This window comes from Pleurodeles waltl, chromosome 12, assembly GCF_031143425.1.
Source record: "Pleurodeles waltl isolate 20211129_DDA chromosome 12, aPleWal1.hap1.20221129, whole genome shotgun sequence".
Lineage (NCBI taxonomy): Eukaryota > Metazoa > Chordata > Amphibia > Caudata > Salamandridae > Pleurodeles > Pleurodeles waltl.
Window position 1 is genome coordinate 385,724,642 of NC_090451.1, and position 26,306 is coordinate 385,750,947.

Here is a 26,306-nt window from a genome sequence, read left to right on the forward strand (position 1 = left end):
AGCCCCAGCACTCCATTGTTTTCAATGGAGCCCCCAGCATTCCAATGTTCTAATAAGTATTAAATCATTGATCAGTACATTTCATTAACATTGGTGGCCATTCTTCGTAATCACATTTTCAACTGTGTGGATTATTTTTCTACGGTATTTTATTTTCTACATGAATGTATTATTCAAAATACATAAACACTCATTAATAATTTTATTAAAACCCCTGTGCTTGCAACCATACACATTGTACTACTCATGACTGTAAGCTCAGACCTTAAAGTACTTCTATGCAGTATATTCATTATCCCTCTTATCTTCTTTTCTTTGTACCCCTCCAAAAAAAACTAATAAAATGTTTTGAAATAAAAAATATTTGGCCTTTGGCTGAAACTGGCAACAAGGGTTTGGTTAGCTGGTCAACGTATGAGAGAAAGGGAGACTGACGGAAGCTTTGTGCACCGTCCTGTTAGCGGTTGGAACTGCATGTGATGTTAAGGTCGTGTTCTCGTTAAATAAATGAGCAGAGCTGGGAGCTTTTAACAGTGAGCAAGGCAGTAAGTTCATACAGTATTCATTATTGTAAAAGAACGTTTGCAACTGAGTGAAGAGGAAACTGATGGAGATAGTAAAACGTGTATATAAATGTAAGTGGTTGCCGAAGGATAAAGGTCCAAAAGCTTACATTGAATGTGAAAAGGTTCCCGTGTTTCCACGGCTACTCTGCCGAGAAGCTTAACGGCGGAGCTGCTCAAAGATAAGCGTGACACAGCTGAATTTATTGAACCGCCTTTTGTGCGTCAGCAACGGGGACTAAAAGCCACCACAATGGAGGGGTCACACAACCGAATGGGAAAACTCGCAGATAGTACTGGAACCTAGATACCAGAAGCTGCGTTTGCCTCGAGGGCCTACATGCAAAAAGTTTATTACACAGTCAGCAAAGTGGAGAGCAGTGGGGCATAGGTTCAGATACAGGCCTGCTGAAAACCTCTACCACGAAAGCTAACCCGAGAAATTCAGTCGTTCTGCTTCAGATTTATGGGACAAACTATGGCGTATTTCAACTAGATGCGGAGTTCTCTTGGTTCACAAAGCCATTTATTATTTGGTGAACAGATATGACATCCATCTTTCGACGAGCGATGAACAGGAACACGCATCAGGAAAACAGCGATCAGTCATCAGACGAGGACCCGCTTCTCCTGCACGGTGCCGACCAGGAGCACAGATTCAACGTAAGCAGCCCCTCCAACCCTTTGGTAATTGTGAAAGCTAAGGTAACCCCCACTCACCGAACAAGTGAGGTACTTCCAAGATCAATCAAACAATTTATTTCGGAAATCCTACCATAAAACCAATACAATATACACACAAATAAAATAAATGTCAAGTTTTTGGGGAGGGGAACTGTCTATCGGTAACAGTATTTGGCACACTTTTTTAAATATAAAAAAGAAATTAACTATTATTAGTACAAGTCTATACAATATTGCATCCTGATAATGCAAAATGCTTTCATTCTAAATTCACGAGGCATTAGTTCGGATATTTCTGGGATTCTGAAAGTTTTCATCCAAAAAGATTCGGAAAGTTTTTTTTCTTGATTTCCTATTGCAATGTATAAGCGTGCTTTTGGCATTGTCTCTTAAAATCTTTGCTTTTTTACCCTTTCCTTTGTGTGCACAATACACATTGGTGTATGGCGAAGAATGCTGTGCCATAAATTGGTAAACTGTGAGGAAGCCGCTCAATAACTGCCTGAATCAAGAGCTCAGCAAAGTGAATCCGCTGAGCTTGCAGGTTAATTTGAATTGATGGAAGAGGTCTAGCAACTGTTTGACCCTCTCCTTTCCCTTTTAGACTTCAATTTCAACATTGTAATTGGTGTTCAATACTGTTTAGCATCCATGCCCTTCCATCCCCTTAGAGGCAGCCTGATGCAACTGACTCACTGGGTGCTGGGCATCGCGTGCAACATCCCACCAATCCCCATGCGTATGACCGCTGCTGTGTCCAATATCATTCTCTGAGCTTTGCTTAGGTTATTGTCTAATGCAGACCTCATGTACAGTGTACATGTGGTGTAACCTTATGCTCCATGGTGTTTGTATAGCGCAAATGCTGCTGCAAACGCATTATCTATTGGAGCTTAGCTCTAGCTTAGATGTAAAGGTTCTGTGTAACCAAATGTATTATATTAATATGGTGCTACAAGAAATAAAACCCCATTAGAGCATTGCAGGGATCAGAGTCTAGGAATTGATTGCACAATAAGAAGCAGCAACCAGAGGATAAGAGTGGCTGAACCAACAGAGGGTTATAAGTGAGAGGACAGATTATACTTACAAGATCCACCTATTTTATCCTATGTTATATTTATTTTACAAAACACTGTTCTGCTGAGATTCTTGGATCAGAGATTAAATACACCTAATACAGTAGTATATAAAAACAATAGACCAGACATTGGAAAGACAAAGCCATTCAATAGAATTTACTGGTTAAAAAAACAGGTTTTACATCATGTTCTAAAATTTAGCAGGTATACTTGAAGAGTAAGGAACATGGTGTTCCACTCTTTAGCCTCTGCTATAGAAAATGAGCTAACAATATCTGTACCTGATTTGGCTTTATGAGCCACATGAAAAGACTAATTGGAAGATCACAATGACCAATTTGTGTGGTTTGCATGTCGAAATATCAGCAGCAGATTGCTATTAGAATATTGTGGCAAAAATATATATATTTTCAAGTCATGTAGATTTAGAGTTAAGAACAGTAAATGTATTGTAATTTATATTCACTAACCTTCTGCATAATTTGGTTCTCAATATCTTTGCCATGATACTTTGGTAGCAAGATATCTTCAGTCAGTAGTAAACAAGATTACCTTACTGTGTACTACTAAGAAGATAATTTAATTCCAAATTATTCCACAGTCATTTTGGAGCTGGGTATTAATGTCAAATGTTGTATGCTGGTTCTAGGGGTATTTTACTTAGACAGGAGAATGTCCCTCTCTTTCTGCCGTGTATGTGTTGGTCAATTACCAAAAAAGGATCCAGTGAAAACAAACTCTTGGTTGGAGTTGAGTGGGTAAAGGGACATCATATCATCAACCCATCTATACACAGCAAGATGGCAGATGCAGTGTTAGGACACTGATCTAGCAGCAGCAAACTGACAGCACAACTATCAACTATTACAGATTTAGCAGAAGACTGAGTGATGGCAATCTCCAATCAACTGAGATTTGTGAGATGCACTGCCTTCAAAGAGCTATAACCATTACAGAAGAAAAAAGAGCACAATAAAAAAACGGAAAGAACCATCACATAGGACAGCAATTAGCTAAAATGTAAGCCTACCTACTAAAGTACTTCTTGTCTAAGCACATAACAGAGTTTGTATGACTGGTTGGTTGAACTCTTTGAGGGTCTGATTATGAGTTGAGGCGTTTTTTAACGCCCCAATAAATAATGATACCACTGGCTTTGGTGTAATGAGTAACGTATTATGAATATATAGGGTATAATATGCAGATTTTGGTGTTTGTTAGAAATGGGATTTCTGGTTGGCTAAGGTATACACCCAGGCCAGACAGAATCGACCACTATAGTCAGGGTAAGCTAGATACACAACTAAGGTAACCTGTGCTCATCCTCTGGTAGCTTGCACAGAACAGTCAGGCTTATCTAAAGAGGCAATGTGTAAAGTATTTGTGCAATACACGCTCACAGTAACACAATAAATACACCCCAAAAAGATTCCACACAGGTTTATACAAATAGGTTATTGTATTATAAGCAGAAAAAGACCAAAAAAACAAAAAGAAGATAACGTCTTTTAAAGTCATAAGCATTTTCAAATGCATGTAAAATACACTCCTTTCTAATATGTGCTTTATGGTAATCTTCGTGCGATTTCAGCAAACTCTGCTGGAGATCAAATGGACTTTCCACATGTTGGTTGCACAAGTAAGTGAAAAGCCAGTGCCCAATAGTTACTGAAATGTGAAGCCTTCCATCGGTCCCCCGAGACCGTGTGCATGCAGATACTGATGCCTGAGAGTCTGCAAGATGTTACAGGGACCTCACAAGTCCGATTATGTACAGTACCTTTGTTGGGTGAGGTCACAGAGTGGGGGTTGAGCGTCCGGCATTGGCAACCTTGGGGACGGAGCTCCCAGTTCAGTGATTTCCTCCCTCGGGTCATGCTGATTGTACCAAGCCTCTGTGGTGATTCCAGATTTGCAGGTGGGGCCCATCATTGCCCTGGCAACGTGTCAACACTGGAATGGGGCAATCAGAAAGGCTGCGCTGTGGTTTGGCAGGACACTGCTTTAGCTTGTCAAAGAGGTACAGGTCCTTCGCTAAAATGAAGTTCGGAGTGCTTTTCTTCCCTACACGGGTCCTTTCCTGGTGGAGAGGAAAGAGCTGGTTTCCTCAACAAGGGGATTGTATCTCGTGCTGGGTGCCGCACTAATTCTTTGTAGATCAGACTCGCGCAACAGCATTGCAATAACGAAACAATGTCTTTGATAGCCCTGAGACGTCAAGAACACAGGGCGAGCAAATAACCCCTTGGAGTTTATTTCAGATGTCAAAGGTCATAGAGTATGTTCAGTCCTTCTCACTGCAAGAGACAGCAGACAGTAGGCCAGCACATCAGAGCAAGTTGCAAAGTGGAAGTCCCTCCTGGCAGCACAGCAATCAGCAGGCAGCAGGTCAACACAGTAGAGCAGCAAGTAAAGTAGCAGTCCTTCTTGGTAGCACAGCTCCTTGTCTTGGCAGCTTCTCCTCAGGACCCAAAAGTAAACTGATTTGGGGGGTCCAGTACTTATACCCAAAAGTGCCTTTGAAGTGGAGGAGACATCAAAGAGGCCTTTGAACCTCACAATGTCCCTGCCCTTCTTTTAATGGCTTCAGATACACTACAGGGGAGTATGCAGCTCTTTGTGCGGGGACAGGCACAGCCCTATCCAGATTCAAGTGTCAGCTCCTCTTTCCCAATCTACCTTAGGAAGGCCCATCAGCCTGGTGATAGACCATCAGGATGCAAATGTCACACCCCAGCTCCCTTTGTGTGACTGTCCAGAGGGAATGCACAAAGCCCAGCTGTCACCCTAACCCAGACGTGTATTCAGGAACAGGCAGAGGCACAGAATGATTAAAGTAAGAAAATGGAAACCTTCTAAAACTTGCATTTTCAGGCTTACAATTTAAAATCTGTCTTCCCCATAAGTTGTGATTTTAAATTGTGAGCCCAAAGATGATACCAAACCAAATAATGGCAATTTCTTCCAATGGTAAATTACACTTATAAATGTTTAAGGCAAACCCCATGTTAACCTATGGAAGAGATAGACCTTCCCGTATTGAAAAATGTATTTAGCAGTTTTTCACTACTAGGGCATGTAAAACTCAAAAGAACATTTCCTACCTTTTAAATATATTGCACCCTGCTCAAAAGGCTCCCTAGGGCCTAAATTAGGGGTGACATATGTAATAAAAGGGAAGGTTTGGGCTGGCAAGTAGGTTAACTTGCTGGTCAAACTGGCTCTTTAAAACTACACACATAGGCTCTCCAATGGCAGACCTGAGACATATTTAAAGGGCTAGTGAAGTGGGTGTCACAAACAGTGCTGCAAGCCCACTTGTATAGTTTCATTTACAGGCCCTGGGAACATGTAGTGCACTTTTCTAACGACTTACAAGTAAATTAAGTATGCCAGTTGTGGACAAGCCAATGCTACGATATTTAGAGTGCAGAGCACCTGTCCATAGGCACTGGTCAACAGTGGTAAAGTGCCCAGAACCCTGAAGCCAGCAAAAACGAATTCAGCAAAAAGTGAAGGGAAAAGGTAAAAAGTCTTAGGACGACCCTGTAGAAAGGGCCACGACCAACAATTTTTAATGCACCAAAATCCGTCCAATACAGTAAATACTGTACATATGTCCCCTGTTAAAGTTTGGCAGGTTTGACCTGCCAAAATTTAACAAGGCTTGAGGTATTTAATGCATCCGATAATTATCGGATGCGTTAAATACCCTATAACTCATAATTCCTACCAACGTGTAAACAGGGGTTTATGCACAGGTCGAAATATAAGAGCTACTCGAAACCATGCCTTTAGTGTGAAATGATAAAGGGGAAACATAGTTCTTCGAGGAATGAAGCTGCAATGCAATGAAAGATGAGAGTTTGGGATGATTTCAGTCACAACTGAAAAAAAGTCAAATGTTCTCACAAGAACATACGTTAAATGAGACAACAAAAACTCTTTAGGGTAGGAAACACAAATGTCATATTTGCATTTACACCCCCAATCCAATTTCAAACGTAATATTATCAAACCTGCACAAAAATACAAATCATTACATATTGCATACTTATCATTTAAAGCACTAGAGCAGAAGACCTGCACTGAAGATTGGTCCTTTTAAAACCACAATCCATGTATTCACATCTGATTTTGCTTCCATGAAACATCAGAATCTGAAAGGGCTTCTTCAGTATATCACTCTGAGTGAACATGTTTTTGACAAGTTACTTAAAAGCATTAAAATCTAAAGGCCAAAAAACATAAAATTCAAACATTTTATGTGTTCAAACACCGACATTTCTAAAAACTGGTCCTTCAAATTTAAATCTGCATTGACTACAAGCCATGCTCTCAATTAACGCTCTTCTGCAATACTTTGTACATCCAGCAAGGTGAAATTGAAAACTCATCCACACAAACTTTCATCTGATCAGGAGCGATAGAGCTTGTCAAATCAAGTTCATTTTTTTAGATAGACCACAGACAAAGTCAACAATGTACAAAACAAATGTACAACATAATATGTTATAAATACAATTTTAATAGTTTTTTTAAAAAATGTATAAATTAAAGAACAGACATTGTCATTAGGAGGAGCCATTATTCAAATTTGACAGTCACTCGATGATTTTACATCTTGCATCACAAATGATTTTACATCTTGCGTCAATATCGAAACCTGTCACAGTACTTTTAATTTAAACACAAATAGCTAAACAACACATGGTTAAGATCATGCACTCCATACTTGCAGACAGGACATAATAGGCATGGCCTTCTCCATCCACAATCACAGCTTTAATCAGCAAGCTTCCTGTGGACAACTAAAATATGTTTCTTTCTAGCTTTGTATTCTACATGAATTCAAGAGAAGGTTGAATCCTGATCACCAAACCTGATTCTAGAGTGTTCTTTTGTGCTTTATTATTAATTTCTTTTTTTAACAATGGTCGGTGTTCAACTAAGCTAACGTGTGGGATGGCTCTTTTCATGGCCAATTTTAATAGACTGAGTGACCAATCTTGTGGTTATTTCAAAAGCTTCTAATGCTTGGTTAAATGCCTGTTATGTCTTCTCTCAAGAACTCTATTAAATGCACCTCCCTCCCCCGCGCCCTCTCCCAGTGATCAGTGGGACATAACATTATGAAATCTTCTGATTTATGTAATATTTAGTATTACAACCATGTGAACACAGTCTTTCAGTATAAAGGAAAGTTTGCATGCACTCCATTTTTCCACACCTTCCAGTAATGAGGTTTGTTTTTCACTATACTGTGGACAATCTCAACTTTACTCTTCGGCAGTTGGATCTTAAATAAGTGATTGGTTTCATTCTAAAACATTTTATCCAATTTGTGTTGCAGACCGATTGGAGTAAGATCAAACAGAATCAGATTGTCTGCATACACTAGGATGTTGCAGGTGCAATTTGTTCTGACCGGATTGGGGATGCGAGAAAAGTTCAAGTGAATAAAAGCTCTTGGTAAATCATAAAGGTATAATGAGAACAGCTGGGGAGCTACCAAATAGGTTTTTTGAGGATGTTCCATGGGTCTGTTAAAGCAGAGACTCACTTATCTGCTCCCAATAATACCTTGTACTACATAGAGGAATGAAGAGCATTTATTAATTTCTGAACGGTCATCAATATCTCAACAGCAGGCAATTTTTTTTTCCAGGTAGTTGCTGTCAATTTGGTTAAAGACTGTCAAAAAATAAATGAAAGCCATATAGACTAGTTGCACATGAGCTCTAACTCACCCCTCTAATATATTTTCTACTGTGGTTATGATATTGAGTATTGAACAGTTAGGCTTAAATCCTGATGGTTCACAGAAGTGATGCCTTTCTCCTTGACCCGCATACATAACCCACATCTTAAGGGGCTTCAGAATGAACCTAGCAAAGGTATTCTCCACAGAGTCCAAGACTGTTATTAGTCTATAATTTTTAAACAAATTCTGTAATCCCCCTTTTAAAGAGGGGAACAATTATACTTCTAACCAGGGTTTTGGAGCAACTATTGTTTTGAAATAGTGACACCTAACTCTATTCTCTAATTCTTCTGGATATACAGCAAGACTCTCCCAGAACAGTCCTAGTGCTACTTCATGGCAGTCACAACTCTTGCCAGGCAAAAGGGTACTGACAAAATGGCATTCAATGTCAATCCACTTGGTTACAAGTCCATTTTTATGCTTCCAAATCTGTGATAATGGAGTATCTTTTGTGGTGCATTGCACGGGTACTAGAACTGATATTTGCCATGATGGCCGTACTTTCTTGATCAATGAAGAATTTGTAGGATCCCAATTATTTCACCCCTTCCATAAATACTATATTAGAATTTAAAGAGGGACAACCACCCTGCCATTTTATTATAACTATGCAGTACCCAAATGTTTTATTCACATATATACTCAGAGAACCAAACTGTTAGAGCTTCAAAATGCTATGTTTTTACAGGTATATTAACTGATATTAGAACATTGGCATGTTGGGAGCTCCATTGAAAATAATGGAGTGCCCCGGGTTTCTAATGACCAGTAGAAGCCTGAAGCTCCAACATTCAATGTTGTCATTTACAGCTGTTGCCTTGAACAAAGGCCTCACGGAGACTGAGGGGATTACATTCCCCTCCGGCTTCATGAGGCCTTTGTTTTATTTATTGGAACATTCTGCCCTATAGTGGCTGTGGCAGAATGTTCTAATAGCCTTATAGCCCCCCCGTAGCTGTGCGATACTGACATTAAAGTCCCGCTAACTTGTGAAAGGCCCTCTCATTGGGCTCAGGCTTTTAACACAGGAGTGGGCCTTTAATGACTGGTATAGGCTCTGTTTCTTTATGAGGTTGACCATCTGGGCTGTGCCCTGAAATTCTTAAGCTTCAAACAGGCGTACCCAGTCACCGGCAAATGTTAGTTGACACCTGAGCAGGGCATTTCTTCATTTCCCCAGTTAGGTAGGTACTAATCCCAATGGTAGAGGAGCTTCCCCCAGAACTAGTTTATAATGACCACAGAAAAGGGGTTGCTCATTTCTTTGTCAGACCTCTGGGATCGACAGATAGGATCTGCACAGGGGAAAAAATAATTTACCATTTTGGTTTTAGGCCGAGAGGGGCACTGTGGGATTGTTTGTTTGTAAGGCACTCAGGAAGCTCTGCAAAAGTAAGTAGGGGTACCTCTAGGAACCTTTTCTCTAGTGGTTAGGAAGGGGTCAGGAGTCACCCTCACCCAAGAGAAGCCAGGTTTCTGTGTCTAACCCGTGCTTCATCAAGATCAGCTTAAGTCTCACCTAGGTACCAGTCAAGTTCAACAAGATGACTGCAGTTGGTGCTACCGCTTTTGGTGCTATTTTCATCTAACATTTGAAAAATTAATTTCTCCTGTATTCCTTATTGGATTTTTGTTGTTTTGTTGACAGTTTGGTCATTAAATTATTCTCTAATTTTATAAACTGGATTGGGATTTTTATTGTGTTGGGTTTTCAAATCTTTAACAGTTTTGGTACTTTTTAATGCTTTACATAGTTTCTTAAGTTAAGACTGCCTGCTCTGTGCCATAGTTATTGGGGGCCCACTCCTGGGGCCACATTTCAAAAGGGATGGGCCCTAGGGACCCCATCCTCCAGGAAAACTCCCACCAAACAGGAGCAAATACAGAGTCTGCTCGCACTGGACAGGAGCTCTAAAAATGCTTCTGCCAACTTGGGGCAGAATTCTCGTCTGTTTCCCTGCCTATACTGATGTGGGCAGAAAAACAGATCAAGATATTGCTCCTGCCCGGAGGGAGCAGCATAAATAGCTGTTCCCTCTGGCAGGAACAATGCCAGCATGCATGGAGCCGGCTATGGCTGCAGAAGCCCTGGGGTCCCCCAGCAACCTCCAACATGCTGCATGTTGGGTGCCCTGGGTGGGTACCAGGGCACCCACCTATATTAAATGTAGGCCCCTGGGGACAAGGCCCCGCAGCCAGAATAGACTCAAGTAGGGGCCTTAGCAACCACCCTCCTCTGTAAAAAAAAAAACACGTCCCTGGGGGGTGGGGTTGCCTTGTCCTTTTCAAGATCAGGGAGACCACGCAGCCATCTTCCCTTTTAAAATAAAAAAAAGTAAGTAGTATACAACGTGTTCCCTCCATCTTCCAGACTGATGGACAGTGTGTTTGCTTTACAATTGCACAGTGAAAAATTGAAAAATGATCTGAAATCCTTAATGTGGGTGAATGTATTGTTGATTTATTGGCATGCAGTCTCGACTGTAGTGACTGTCCAACACAAGTGGGTTTCTCCTTGTCGTCTTCTGGTCTGAGAGCAGAGCCACTGTTCTCCCTTTTAATTGCTGCTGAGTATGCAAAGGTGCCAATTCACCTAAAGGTCCACCCATCTGGACCTTCCCTCTCCACGTTAGTGGTAAGCAACAGTGTTCCCACCAATTTCCAGGCTGATGGAAAGTGTGTTTCTTTACAAATGGATGTTGAAAAATGATCTGAAATCAATCTTGAATTATTGGATTGCAATGTCTTCTGTGGTGAATGTCCAAGACGAGTGTGTTCTTTTTTTGTTATCTCCTTGTCCGAATCCAGAGTCCACGGTGTTGCTTTGTTTGCAACGGTGCCAAATCACCTACAAACTCTGTCTGTTTGGCCCTGCCCCATCCACATTAGTAGTGATCAATGGTGCTGGTTCCAGGGGGGTTCACACAGGTGAGGCCCTGTTGCCAACTCCCTGCAGTGCATAGCCAAAGGCTGTGTGCAGTGTGGGGTTGACTGGCTGGGGAGGGGGGGTTGCTGCAGGGTGTGGCTGCAGTCGAGGCCATATTAATAACTCCATGTGCTGCGGGGGTTGGCTTTATGTATGGTACTAAAATATTACATTACGTTGCAAAAAAACCAAGAAATTCACTGAAAGATGCAACGGTTACAGTAACATTATAGTTAGGTGTGGTAAAAAGATCTGTTTTTGTTTTTAAAAAATCCTTTGAAATTCACTGAAAATTACAAAGGTTAAAGTAACGTTATACTTACCTTTTGAACTCAGAAAACCACTAAAATTCACCAGTTATTGTTAACAGAGCTAACTATAACTTGAACCTCACCATGCACTGTTTATTGCTGCACATACAACATCACTTTTGACATGTTGTATGGTATCATTTTTTTACATCAGTATTGGTAACCTTGATTACATTATCCAAGCCTGTTTTGTACACATTTTTGTATATGCTAGTATGGCATAAGAGGCCTGAAAGTAAGTACAAAGTAGCTCAGAATAATATGAAGCATCATTATTGCCGTTACAGATACTACTCCATGGCATGTAGCAAGCACGTCTTATGTGCAACATTGACCATATACCATACACTTCACAGGTAGCCTAGTTCACATTAACAATCAACCACAGAAGTATGGGAAATGCTCATTGCACACAGTGTTGAATATGTATACAACTGTTCAGAGAAAGCCAAGATTCTCAAGATACTCAACCACTGTTTCAAAATTGATGCCCCAGAAAGAAGATGATATGAGTAGAAAAGTGGGTACTTTAAACAGTGTTTACTCTATGGAAAAAGTTTACTCTGTACAACATTGTTTACAGACAGTGAAACTCTCATGAGAAATACATCGCCGAGTATTAAAAAATATCGAGCAAGAACAGCGTACACTCTGTGCAACACATCAAAAATATTTATAGGTGCTAAAGATTATACTACCTAAAGCCTTGATACTCTGGTGAAAACTATACAGATAGCCCTTCTTCTGAAGCAAAAGAAGCACACATATGTAGCTTAGTACTTAGTGCGCGCAGACTTCTATGTTATGCAGAAACTGTCATGCTAAGATGATTCTGTCTAATACCTCAAGGCTGCTTATAATACTTGGCATCTACTACTTTGAATATTGGCTCTGTTGGAAACTTTTCCTACAGAAGCAAATAACTTATGTGGAACATGTTGAAAACAAGTCATTATCTGTCACCTGCACACAGAGTTACTCTTCAACACAAAAATGTATAACATGTTCAATACTTCTACACACTTATGATACATTATGGGTGCATGCATTTTGTAAACACACTCATTAGCTAGACACAGGCTGTGCAAAATTAGGTAGAAAAGTAATCTGGTAGCTATCCGCCACTAAGTAACTATAAAACAAACACTCATTGGATAATGTCATCAGTGATGTCATCAATGATATAATTTGAGATGTGACTAGGGATGTCATAAATGATGTCATGGAATATGTCATAAGTGTTGTAATATCTGAGGTCATAAGCAGTGCATGGAAGTCACAATTGATAGTTAGCTCTGTTAGCTATAACTGGTGAATTTCCTGTGTTTTTTTAGTTCAAAACATTAACGTTGTCATTGACATATTCACTTAACTATAATGTAATATTAACCTTTGGTTTTCTCAGTGAATATATAATTCATTGAAAAACCCAAAGGTTACAGGGACGTTATGATGCTATAGATAGAAAAGAGAGTTATAAAAAACAGAAATGTACTTAAAAAACCAAAGGTAACAGGGAAGTTATAGTTAGGTTCTGAATTTACTCGTACAAAACCTTAGACATTCATCAGTTATATTTAACATTATTTCAAGTAACTATAACTACTGCCTTAAGGTAACTATAGCTCACGCCCCCACTGTGTACAGTTTAATTAATAATTTTACATCAAATGTTACAGTGATATTATCAATGATGTTATAAAAGATGTCATGAGTGCTGTAATATCTGGGGTAATTAGCAATGCATGGTGAGTGCGAGGGTTCACCAGGGTCCATCTGGGTTTCTTCAGCAAAGGCAAAAGGCAAACGTTCTGCCTGTCTTCCAGGCACAAGGCACTATACCTGATGACAGAGAAGCATTCAGAAGTTTATTGGCCAAAGGATTAATGACACCTGTCCCTAGGGCTAACAGGTCCGGGAGGCACCGGTCAGATTGAGAGCTGGACTTAAGGATGCAGATTGCTGAAAGAGTTCCTTCCAAGGAAATGGGATCTAACGAATCAAGAATCATGGGCGGGTTATGTGTTGGGCTAGGCTGCAAAATGCCCCCTTAGTCTCCACCAGCTGCATGGAAGGGAGAAGACTAACTTGGATATTTACAATCTTGGTTTGGCGCCCTACGCTAGCCTCTGGGCATGTAAGGGATTTCAATATGTAGAAAATGTCCTTAGACTTGATACCAGCAATTGCAATTATAGCCTCAAAATAGAATTTTCTTAGCAACTTGATCTCTTTAAAATATTTTTTTAAAGCTGCTTCATACCTGGCTTTAGCACTCTGAATATATGATTGTCTCAACTGTCTTTCAAGATACTTACAGTCAATCTTGACCTCTTTGAAGCAGTTTGTGTACCAGCTACAGAAAGGCTTAGCTCTGTGTGAGCGCTGCAGCAGTTCAGGTACCAGCTCAAGGGTAGTGGACCCAATTCAACTGTCCAAAAGGCCTGCATCAGTAACCATGTCACCCAAGGAGAAGGCTCTCCTCCAATGCCCTGCTAAAGGCCTCTGACTGAATCTTATGAAAAGCTCTTGACACCCGAGATATTGACCCACCCTGTGGTTGAGTCTCTACTGATGCCAACCTCAATTTATTCAGATGGCGGTTGGACCAGACTAGTGGAATGGGGGTATCTACTTCCAGTGTTAATTTGGTATTTGTTTCACCCAGACCTGCATACATGTGTTTGTGCAGAGATCTGATAAATTAGAGTTTCTAATCTTTTTGTTTTGGGGGAAGGGTTATTTGTGTAGCACAGTTATTACGCCAAAGGACTCCACTGGTGCTTCATAACAAGAAAAAGAGAGAGTTGCCTAGTGAGGTTTTTGTATACAAAAGCGTGTTCAACTTAATATATGGCTAAACTTCAGATTTCCCTCATACTGCTCTCCTTTTGAATGAACATGACACATAAACAGACAAAACTAACTTCCCCCTCCTGCTTAAAACCCTCCCCTCTCTCACGACACTCAGTGATTTTCAGCATATTCATTTTAATGTTCGAGGAGTCCTTTTCCAAGTCCCATTGCTTGGATGTATGGTAGAATAGATTGCCTTAGTGGCAGAGAGCTGAAATAGTCCTAGAGGGGAGACCACATTTTATAAGATGTCCTACCAGCATTGAGAAATTTGTAACTTGTTTTCTCCAGGGTATTGTTTGTCACTGGTTGCAAATCCATAACTCTATTGGTAGGGCCACTTTTTTGTAGGGTTTGAATTCATCACTCGGTTTTGTCTAGTTTGTGATCACAACTACATCTGCTCTTATGGTAGGTGTGACAATCCCCGTCTCTCTAAAGGAGTTAGAAAGGTCAATTAGAGGTCAAAGGGCCACATGTACAAAGCATTTTTGCAGTCGCAAATGGGCCGATTCGTAGAATCACCCTGTTTGAGACTACAAAAATGCTTTTTGGGATGTACAAAGCCCAAACTGCGATTTAGTAACTTGTTACCGAATCACAATTTGGGCTTTGCGATTCGGTATTAGGAAGGGGCGTGTCCAGGGCATCCCTGCCTAATACTGAATCTAAATGGTATGTATGATTGTTTTATGACCGTGAATGCGGTCGTAAAACAATCGCAGTTAGCACCAATTTCAAATTGATGCTAACCCATTCGCAAAGGGGAAGGAGTCCCATGGGACCCCTTCCCCTTTGTGAATGCATGCAAAAACGTTTTTTAAGAGCAGTCGGTGGTCCCACGGACCACTGCCTACTCTTAAAAAAAGAAACTGAAATGCTTCATTTTTTTCTTTTTAAACGCAGCCTCTTTTCCTATAAGGAAAATGGGCTGTTTTTAAAAAAAAACAATTGCTTTATTTAAAAGCAATCACAGAGATGGTGGTCTGCTGACACCAGCAGGCCACCATTCCTGTGTTCTTTGCGATTCCCGGTGGTTGGCAAATTGCGACCTACCTCATTAATATTAATGAGGCATGTCTGTTTGCGACCCACGGGGAATCGCAAAAGAACTCAATGGAGTTTCTTATATTTGGAATTGCGATTCCCTAATTGTGATCCGCATGGAATCGCAATTAAAGAATTGCAATTCTAAATATTCGTACATGTGGCCCAAGGTAACAGTTCTGACAATTCTGTATTAAAAGCTCTAGCAAGACTATCTGGGTTGACTTTATTTGATTGAAGGGATTTATTTGCATAAACCTCCTACACAGCTATGGGTTCATCTAAATGTTTTCTCCATTTCAGGGATACAGCAATGAAAGGGATCCTGTCCAGATGTGATGTTATACCTTCAGGGACCTCCAACCCCAAGGAGGAAAGCTCTCTTTAGAGTAGAACTTGAGGAAAATATTGTATTTCCACTGTTCATTTGAGAGCTCCGTGCCATATGATGTGTATAATGTAGGACAAAACTCCCTCATTCTCTGCACTCTCAGTTTATTAGCTAGTGTCCTATCAGTTTTGTTTCACTTGTCATAAAATTGCTGTTTCAATCTAAATAGTGTTGTGTCAGTCTTTTGGGTTCTAAGAATTCTTAACTGACCCTGGATGTGATTTCTTTCAATTTCTGTTCATGTTGATGGTGTGCATTTAGGTGGGTTAAATTTACACCTGTTCCAGCTCCTATAAAAGTTTTTCCTTCTCTAAGCCTTGTCTCTCATCTTATGCTAGATATCAAGGCCCATATTTATACTTTTTGATGCAAACCAGCGCCGGCACTGGTTTGCGTTAAAAGATTTACCACCGGCTAACGCCATTGCAACACGCCAGGCGGGCGCCTTATTTATGGATTGATGTTAGCCGGCACTGCGGACTGGTTAGAGTAAAAAAAAAATACTCTAACTGGGCAGCGCAGGCGTAGGGAAGAATGGGGGTTGTGCATCAAAAAATGGTGTAAGTCAGGTTAGAGTAAAAAATCATGGCTCTAACCGGACTTGCACCATTTTTTGACGCACAAACCCTATTGAAATGACTCCTGTCTTAGAAAAGACAGGAGTCATGCCCACCTGTGCCCAATGGCCATGCCCAGGGGACTTCTGTCACCCTGGGCATGGTCATTGGGCACAGTGGCATGTAGGTGGGCCCACGTTAGCCCCCCCTTGCCACTTAAAAAAATATATATATATACTTTACCTGGGATGGGTCCCCCCATCCATGGGTGTCCTCCAGCGTGTGGCAAGTTTGGCAGGGAGTGTCCCTGGGGGCAGGGAAGGGCACCTGTGAACTGCTTCCATGGTCAGAGACCATGGAAATGAGCCCACAGGTCCCTTAATGCCTGCCCTCACCCAGGCGTTAAAAAATGGCACAAATCAGGCTGTGCGCCATTTTTTAAGGCCCATCCCCTCCAATGCGTCAAAATGACGTGGGAGTATAAATAAGGCGCACATGCCTTAAAGTCATTTTTTGGATGTGAATGCCTACCTTGCATGTCAATAACGCAAGGCGGTTTCCCACATCCCAAAAATTACGCACACTGCTGAATTTTGACGTTCGCGGGGTCGCGCGTCAAAGTATAAATCTGGTGTTAGGTTTGCGTTGAATTTGCGTCCAATATTTGGACACACATTCAGCGCAAACAGAGTATAAATATGCCCCCAAGGATATAACTGCCCCTCATAAGGTTTCTTTGAATGCACCCCAGTAGTTATTTTGAATAGTGTCTTTGGGTTCATTTTCTGCAAATTGGTTTAATTTAGTTTGGGTTAGTTCCTCTCTATCTACCCTCTTTCTGGCAATCTAGGAGTTAATAACCAAACTCTCCCTGTCTTTCAGTAGTAGTCTTTCAGAGTTAAACCATCTTGGCTATGAACTGAAATGGGGCCCCCTTCAATACCAGCGTGTACAACTCTTTCCAACAGCTCGCTACATGAAAATCATATTGACACATGTGTATGATTTATGTACTTGTGAGTAACAGGAGTATTCTTCGCTCACTGGATTTTAGGTATCTCCAACTATCCGCTACACCTATCTTTGTAAATTGTGTTTTTAACTGTTTCAAAGCTGTTCTTGCAGTCTACAGAATGTGTACTTCCCTATCTCTTTTAGCATCCCAAATCACACTGAAGTCTTCCCTTAGTATCACTACACTTTCTGCAGGATAAACTAGGATCACGAGGGTGCTGGAAAGAAAAATCTCCTGTTCGGTATTGGAAGCATAAATTGGAAGCATAAGTGTAAAGGAAGAGTTGGAACTCAGTGCTTTATTACTTGATGTGTGCCCTGGTCCTTCCTTCATCATCATTATTTTGCCTCGAGGCCTCCGACTAATATTGGTGTGAGCCCGATCTTAGTCCCTGTTTCCATTCTCCTCCAGGAGGTCCAGCATTTTCAGGATCTCTGCAGGCATTTTAATAGTCTTATTAAGTTCTTTCCATGAGAACTACCAGCGCTCTTGTAGCAGCCATTTACAATTTATTTGTCGTTTATTCAGTTCCAGCATGGCATCTTTGAATTCTCTTCTTCTCTGTAAAGTCTCTGTGAATTTTCCACAGAGATGTCTTTGAACAGGAAAATCTCACTATTGCAGTATGTGAATTGCTTTGTTTTGCACACCATCAACACTATGCTTTTCTCCTGGGAATGCTAGAGATTTTAACCACAACGTTTCTTGGGTTATCCCTAGTGTCTGCAGTTTTTCATCCCACTCTTCGTGTTCTTTATATTTCCACTGGTTGATCTGCATCAGCTTGGATCTAAAAAGTGCTGTTACGCATTTAGTCATGGCATTGCCTTTCGTTACTTCTTTCAAATTGTGTTTCCATATATTTTCCCATCTGGATCTATTTTCTAAGTCTCTGCATTTGGCCATTATCCAATGTGTTAGCACTTCCAGGTGGCAAATTGTTGTTGTAACTAATTGTTCCATATCAGCTGTGGTTTTGAAGAACTCTTCCCCTTAGTCCATTCAGTATCCCATTAGTTGTGGACCATTTTTAAGTTGGAAGCAAGCAGGTGTTTGTGCCCATGCTCTTTGTGTAGCATAAATTGTGGTGTCACAGTGACCATTTAGCTGTGGTTCAGTTATTTGCTCTGTCCATCTCTTAATTGGGGCTGCTGTTTTTTTTAATCCGTAGGCCACATGGTGGGTTATCTGCAGACCAGGGGCATAATTTGCCCAAGGATCTTTTCCCTCACCTTCACAGGAGGGGCTCAAGCAGGTGTCACTCTGCATATCACCCTCTGTCTTGTAAGGACATGCAAGGTGGTGACGTCATTCTCCTCTATACTGGGATACACAATGCCCATATGGGCAGCTCCTTTCTTCTCCAGCCGGCCTGCATGGATGATCCCAGTCTCCTTTGGTGTCGCTGCAAACCCTCTCACCTATCCTGAGCCGAGCTCCACTAAGAGTGAATCACTCTGCCACCATCTTCCCCGGAAGTCAAAAAGCCAGGTTTTTAATGCTTTCCTGAATTTTATCTCCAGTGAATTGAATTCCATAGTGTAGCCCTTTGTATAATGAAAGCTCTGCTGCCCTGTTTGTTGTGTCTATAGCAAGGACCTGTGAAGTTGGAGGATCTAGGGCTTCTAGCAGGGATGTGTTTACTAAATTTGCCCATTAGAAATTTTAGAGCAGTTGCATGAAAGATTCTATACATAATTTATGCAGTTTAGAAGAGAATACTCTATGACCTTCCAATCTGTTTTCCTTTGAGATCATTCTACCTTCTTTGATCAGGGATTATCCCATAGAATGGCACTGTAATAAGCCTGCTTGGTTTGTTCACTTGTAAAATTGACTGAGCCTTGGTGGGCAGCTATATTTGGGCTCCTGCTAGTGGTGTAATAAGCGAATACACTCACATATCAATAAAAGGAAGTCTTACGACTTCAAAAAGGGTCAACTTTGTGTTTCTGTCCTTATTTAGGTGTGTGCTTGCCCTCTGCATCCTTCCTAATTTGGGGATCATTTTTTAAACAAATGGTCAGAACAACTTTCACAGGGCCCTGGGGCCCACAGGGGCTACTGGGCCCAAATTGGTTGTTGAGGCCTTTTAATCCTGATGTCGCAGTGCCTGTCCTACTATAGATTTTGCTCAACTGGACCAAGTACCCTTCTGCACTTGACTCTCAGTGGCAGCTGAGGCTTGCTCAGGGGCATGTAGATACATGTCAGTGAACATAACTCATAACTCAAAATGTAAACAGAACAAGCCATAAATCAATGTCCAGCCAAATACTTGCTTTTATAAGAAAACATAGTATTTTATTTCTATCTCCACACATGCAAAGATATGTGTCATTCAAATGCAGCAACACAATTCCCCTCGAGGTTGGGGCTCTAGTAGTTGTCAGTCAAATCCTAGTCCTCTTTAGAGTGGCACAGCCAGCTTTCCATGCTACCGACTGAAGTCCTGCAAGGGTGCATAATCCTCTGCAGCATCCTCCTGGTCCTCGGGGTGAATCAGGGAAGAGCTAGACCTGCTGCTTGCAGCCTCACTCCTGTCCTGGTCGACGGCCTGAAGTCTTTGATGATTTGTTCCGAGCTGGGTTATCCCTCAGGCGTTCATGAGTCATGCACGCTGGTCACACAACTACTTCAACATTGGCTCCCTCTGGCATATGGGGTCACCTCAATGAGGTGGTGTGCGCTTGGCCCCCTATTGCACAGTGCTCAATACTTGACTCAGTCTGATCCCTTGGCTTATGTTTCTGCGAAATTCCTTTGTGAACCTAGGGCTTAGGTACATGTTTGACGAACCACATTTGTTAACTACAAACTCTAGGTCTGTTTTGAAGTCTACTTATTCCAACCATATATCAGAGCTGAGATTTTATAGTTCCCTGAAACTGAAATCTTCCGATCCCTATTCTCGGATTGTGACTGTTCCATGCCTTGAACCCTATTTGACCTGGTTCTCAAGTTTTAGAATAATTTCTCTTTTAACATTTTTTAGACTTAATCTAATTCATTTTAAGGTAGCTTTCCCTGAACCATGTCTTTGGAAAAAGGATTTACCACTTTGTCCCTGTGATTCCAAATCAACTCAGAGTACCTCGCATTTTCTTCTTTTTTGCCCTTTATATGCTGCTCCCAGAGGGGCTTTCATTCTACCCATTTTATGTCCTCTTAGACCCATTCACTACATGGAAGCTCTACTATATCTTCAGAGATTGCCAGATATTCAAACTTGTCATCATGTATTACATTTTGTTACAGCTTCTTTAAGCATTAGGAAAAGGCTTATTCCATTTTAAATTTGTTTTTTGTATTTTTCTGATTTTGTGATTTTATTCGTTTAGTATATTTATCTGTTTATGTTAAGGGGTTTTAGATTGGATGTTTATGCGGTGTTTCTAGTAATGGTTTTTAAGTTTTATCTGTGTTTTATAATATTTATAGATCGGCAAATGCGTTCTGGTTCACACTTTTATGGCAATCGCCGAATAAAGTTATTTGACTGACTGACTGACTCAGTCTAACAAGGCTTCCTCCTGGCATACGGGGGTCACCAAGAACAGTCCTGCACACAGGCTATTGCCTGATAGGTGAACAGCTGAATTCTCACACCTCGCACAGGAAGTCATCATGGTAGGGCTCCCCAATGGACCTCACTTCTTCCAATGTTCTCCTCTTCCTCACAGGGCACATTGATCTTGAGTAGTAGGCAGGCACTGGTGCTCCAGGCTCCAAGACGAGTGGTCCTAGTTTCCCTGGGTGATGTCCCCTCACCAAGTAGGGAGACGAGCAGACCAGAGCCCCCAGTCCTGGTCACAGGCAGAAGTCTTTCAGAGCTTTCCTTTTTCACGTGTCCCATCTGGTTGCTTAGCAGGTGACAACATTTTGGGGACTCAACTCCCTCTTCTTATAGTCCTTTTCTAAACACCAAAATTTGATTTAGGGTCTGAGACTTTTAAATTCTGTGTTAGGGGCCTGTTCCTTTTGAAGTGGACACTTATGCTTTCTTTTCTCATGAGCAGGCAAAACTACAAACCTGAAACTGAAACACAGTTCATGGGAGTGACCACAGTTCGCATCCGTATGTTAGTCATACTCTTTGTGATTCCCTTATCAGCCCCATCTCCCTTTCCGAGATGTGCCCAGGCCCATTCCTTGTGATCTATCACTGAATCAAAGAACAGTCTTTTGAAGTGTAGAGGGAGTCTCTTCCTATTCCTTCTAGTGTGTTTCCCACTCAGTCCTCTGGGGGGCGGGGGTGGATTCCTTCTTCCTTATGTCTTCACCAGGCAGGCCTCAGGTTCCCAAAATGGAGCCCAGAGTCCTCCATGTAATGTACCATAGCAGGAATATGTATTCATTGCACATTTGCAGCACACTTGCTGCCCAGCACTAGTACCTCCATACATTGTACCCTTACATGTACAAATGCATTCAACACACACACTCAGCCTTTGTGCACTGTTCAGCACTGAAGCACTTCTCTATTTAATGAGGGCATGCTATTTATACACACACACTGCCAGCACACACACTTACCATGTGCGCACTACACAACACTTCACCATGTATTGTACTACCTGTAAGCACAGATACACCCAGCACATGCTCTCATGGCACACACACTTCACAGTAATACATCTTTCTTGTCATGTATTCCGCACAGGTATACATACAGCCATTGTAAGCACTAATCACACATGCACCATACAGTACTGCTCTATCCCTGTACCCTTCCTAGGCACACATGCAACCAAAGCAGAGTCACTACTCCTGCCCTCTTGTCCTGTGCATCACTCCACATCTACCTGATGTAGGCCAAGTGTGAGTTAAACAGACAGTAGCAGAACATTTAAAAGTTGAGTGAGCCTGTAGGCCTTACACCAATGACACAGGGTAAAACAGTTGTGTTCACTACCTGTGATCGTGCTGTTTAACTCCTGGTGAAGGCAGTAGCCTTCCACCGTTATGAGAGTAGCACTTTGGGCACTTGTCCTTGTCCAACAAGATCGCAGTGTTTGAGACTGACCTACATCATGGCACACATGCATGATTCACGTTTGCCTATGACAAAAAACAGCATTAGGGATTGCTAGCCCGCCTGGTCCTTAGTAAATAAACTTACAAGGGGACCTGTATAGGCCGATGAACCTTTTGGATCGCATGGAATATCCTAGCCATGTAGTGACCAATGTTGTCAATATTCAATATAACCAATCAATAACAATTAAGAGAATCATTAATTATTAGACAATTATATCAACATCTCATGAATAACCACATCTCAATATACGTTTAACAATATTTATTTCCCTATTAGTTACAATTCTAGTGCATAACGTTATTTCAAACTTTATTCAATCAGCTCAGAATTAGTTTATTAGCAACCACCAATAACAAAATCTAATCAGAACTTGAGAAAACATATGCTCTAATGTCTCAGCATAAGCATAAGCATAAGCATAAGCTAACAAAGAAGAATATGTCAACATCAATAGCAGAGTTCAGCAATCAGTTCGTCAATTATTTGTCACTGTCAAGGTCACCAAAAGAATCCTCACCTAACTCAGATTAGGATTTAGCATGTGTGGCTTCATGAGAAAACCATTTAGAAACGTAAATTTGAAAAACATCTAGCTAAAAGATAAACTATAAAAACAGCGCAGTTGGTACCTAGAAGAAAAGGCACACAGTTAATCAGTCACATTGTCATAGCAACCTATCCACAGAATGGATCAGCAACAGTCAGTCTTCCTCTTTAGGTCATCAATTGATCAGTAACTCATCAGGCTCTCAGCGCATAAGCCCAATGACAGAATCTCAAATCGCGTCTCCTGACGTCATCAACTCTCCCCTCGCAATCTGCCCCTCACATCTCGCATTCCATCTGTGGTTTTAGCCTTTTGTCATGACTTTTTATTAGAGTTTTTCAGTCCATCCCCCTCATTCCTAATTGGTCAATTAATCACCAATTATGACTCTATCCAATAATTTTATTTCTGCAAATCTAAGAATTCTAATATTTCGCCGTTCTCAGTTCATTGATTGGTTCACTGTACAATTTCCTCATCATCCGGCTCATCAGGTATAGAAAATGTTGCATCTTCTTCTCCAGTCAGTGCATCTATAGTTTGAGTCCTGGGAAAGTACATCAAGTCTGCCTTACATCGAAATGTAAAATTTTTAGTTCCATCATCTCCTGTCCATCTGTACATTGCAGAAAACTCCATCAAAGCAAATGGTATTAAGCAGCAAACGGTTCACGGTCAGTTCAATGCACCAGCAACTTCTACATTGTGCATTTATTAGTTCGGCTCTTGCATGATGCCTAGAAAGACTAGGCCACAACTTCGGCTAAGTTAACTCTACAATATAATGCAAAACATAGGTTATACATCTTAACCTCTTAAATGCGGGCGTCGGCCACTGGCCGACGCCCACACACCCTCCCTGGTGCGGGTCACGACCAGTGGCCGACACCAGGAAGGGCATTAATAAATCCTCGGGTGCGTCGCACCCGAGGATTTTTTTTTAATTTTTTTTCCCCCCCGGGAGACACGGAATCTACCGTGTCTCCCCCCGACCCCCACCCGCCCCTTTGTGACGTCAGCGCGCCGCGAGGCGCGCTGACGTTGCAAAGGTGTTTTCCCCATGAAAGCAGGAAGCAGCCTTGCGGCCGCTTCCTGCTTTCATGGGGAAAACGGCCTTTTACACGTTCGGGAAGGCCTCGTAAGAAAGGGGAGAGTCTCCCCTTTCTTACGAGGCCTTCCTGAAAGTGTTTCCTGGCCCCCGATCGCAGCACAGCTGCGATCGGGGGCCAGCAAACACTTTCAGGAAGGCCTCGTAAGAAAGGGGAGACACTCCCCTTTCTTACGAGGCCTTCCTGAAAGTGTTTCCTGGCCCCCGGTCGCAGCTGTGCTGCGATCGGGGACCAGGAAACACTTTCAGGTTTCCTGGCTCCCCCGATCGCAGCACAGCTGCGATCGGGGGGGTCAGGAAACATTTTGAAAAGGCCTCGTAAGAAAGGGGAGACTCTCCCCTTTCTTACGAGGCCTTCTGAAACTGTTTCTGGCCCCCGATCGCAGCTGTGCTGCGATCGGGGGCCAGGAACAGTTTCAGAAGGCCATGTAAGAAAAGGGAGAGTCTCCCCTTTCTTATGAGGCCTTCTGAAACGGTTTCCTGGCCCCCGATCGCAGCACAGCTGCGATCGGGGGCCAGGAAACCCCACTAGACACCAGGGATTTCACTTTTGGGGGCCGCCCCCCCCCGGCATAATTTTCCTAAAAAAATAAAAAGGTAGGTGCCCCCTGGGGAGGGGGGGGGGCGCGATCGCGCCCCCCCCCCCCAGGGGATTTTTTTTTTTTCTTCAAAAAAAAAAAAAAAAAAAAAAACAAAATGAAATGACAGGGGGTCGCCCGTGGGCAGGGTGACCCCTGTGGGGGCAATTTTTTTTTTAGATGTTGTAGGGTTTCCCTGGGGGCCATTTTGGCCCCCAAGGAAACCATACAACAACTAAAAAAAAATATATGTATATATCTATATATATATATCTATGTAGATAGATATATCTAGGTACATGGATATATCTATAGATATATCTATGTAGATATATATTTATATATATATATATAGGTAGATCTGTATCAAAGAGATTTATAAAGCGCGCTACTCACCTGTGAGGGTCTCAAGGCGCTGGGGGGGGGGGGACGGGGGGGGAGGGAAAGGGGCTAGGAGGTTCACTGTTCAAAAAGCCAGGTTTTGAGGCTCTTCCTGAAAAGAAGTAGGTTTTGGGTCTTGCGAATGTGGGTTGTGAGTGCGTTCCATGTTTTGGGTGCAATGTAGGAGAAGGATCTGCCCCCGGTGGTGGTGTGTTTGAAGCGGGGGTCAGAGGCGAGAGAGAGGTCAGCTGAACGGACGTTTCGTGTGGGGGTGTGGAAGGTGACTCTCGTTGAGGTAGGCAGGGCCTGTGTTGTGGAGTGATTTGTGTGTGAGGATGAGGATCTTGAAGGTGATCCTTTTGTCAATGGGGAGCCAGTGGAGGGATTTGAGGTGTGGAGAGATGTGTTCGTGTCGGTGGAGGTCGAGGATGAGTCGTGCTGCTGAGTTCTGGATGCGTGTAGTTTGCACTTGAGTTTTAGAGTGGTGCCGGCGTAGAGGGCGTTTCTGTAATCAAGCCTGCTGCTGATGAGTGCGTGAGTGACAGTTTTTCTGGTCTCTGTGGGGATCCATTTTAATGTTTTTCAGTATACGGAGTTTGTTGAAGCATGAGGAGGTAAGAGCGTTGATTTGTTGGGTCATAGAGAGGGAGGAGTCTAGGATGATGCTGAGGTTGCGTGCGTAGTTGGCGGGGGTGGGTGCAGGGCCTAGCGTGGTGGGCCACCATGGGGGGTCCCAGGTTTTTTTGGTGAGGGCCAAAGAGGATTATTTCGGTTTTGCTTGAGTTGAGTTTCAGGTGGTTGGCTGTCATATATACATCACTTTTGTCAATATGTGTGTGGTTTCCCTGGGGGAAAAGGGTCCGACTTGTCTAGTGGCAGTTTTAGTGCCATAAAGAAGCGCAGAAGGTTTATATGCCTACTGCAAAGAGCACATCTGTATTTTATGTAAATAGCTGAGTACATTAGTAAAGTCTATGGAGAGATGAAGGGCACTTTTGCTGGGTGGTAATGAGGGAATCCGAGGAGGAGGGAGTGGGAGCACCAATAATGATTGTTGGACTGGGCGCAGGAGGTGCTAAAGACTGTGACGAATGGTATGTGACAAGGTGTTTTTTGAGTGTCTTGAAAGTACGTGCTGATTGAGGGAAGAAGCGCAGGTAAGGTGGCCTCTACTGTTGCACGTATCTCACACACACCATCGATTTTGTGACTGTCTACGTAGGCTAGTGTTTTAGAGCAACAGTTTAGCCAATAGCAGAGATGGCATCTTGATGGATGACTGCTGCCTGCACTCGGGTTATAGAGGACCGCTCTGACATAGGATCAGAGACTGAGACATCAGATACTGAGACAGCATCTGAGGGATAGGACAATGGCGCAGACTCTGGGAGTGATTTTTCAGTCAGAGGAGTCCCATTCGAAAACTCCTCTTCCAGTACATTATGAGGGAGG

At 42.2% G+C, this 26,306-nt stretch overlaps 1 protein-coding gene across 1 annotated transcript in view; it reads left to right on the plus strand.

The window, feature by feature from the left end:
• The first annotated feature begins 723 nt into the window (after positions 1 to 723).
• The window catches only part of LOC138266998 (ninjurin-1-like), a 284,052-nt gene continuing 258,469 nt past the window's right edge, over positions 724 to 26,306 (plus strand). Inside the window, exon 1 of the mRNA XM_069215835.1 lies at positions 724 to 1,226. Coding sequence (XP_069071936.1) covers positions 1,110 to 1,226 — 117 coding nt within the window. The 5' untranslated portion in view covers positions 724 to 1,109. The remainder of the gene's footprint in view (positions 1,227 to 26,306) is intronic.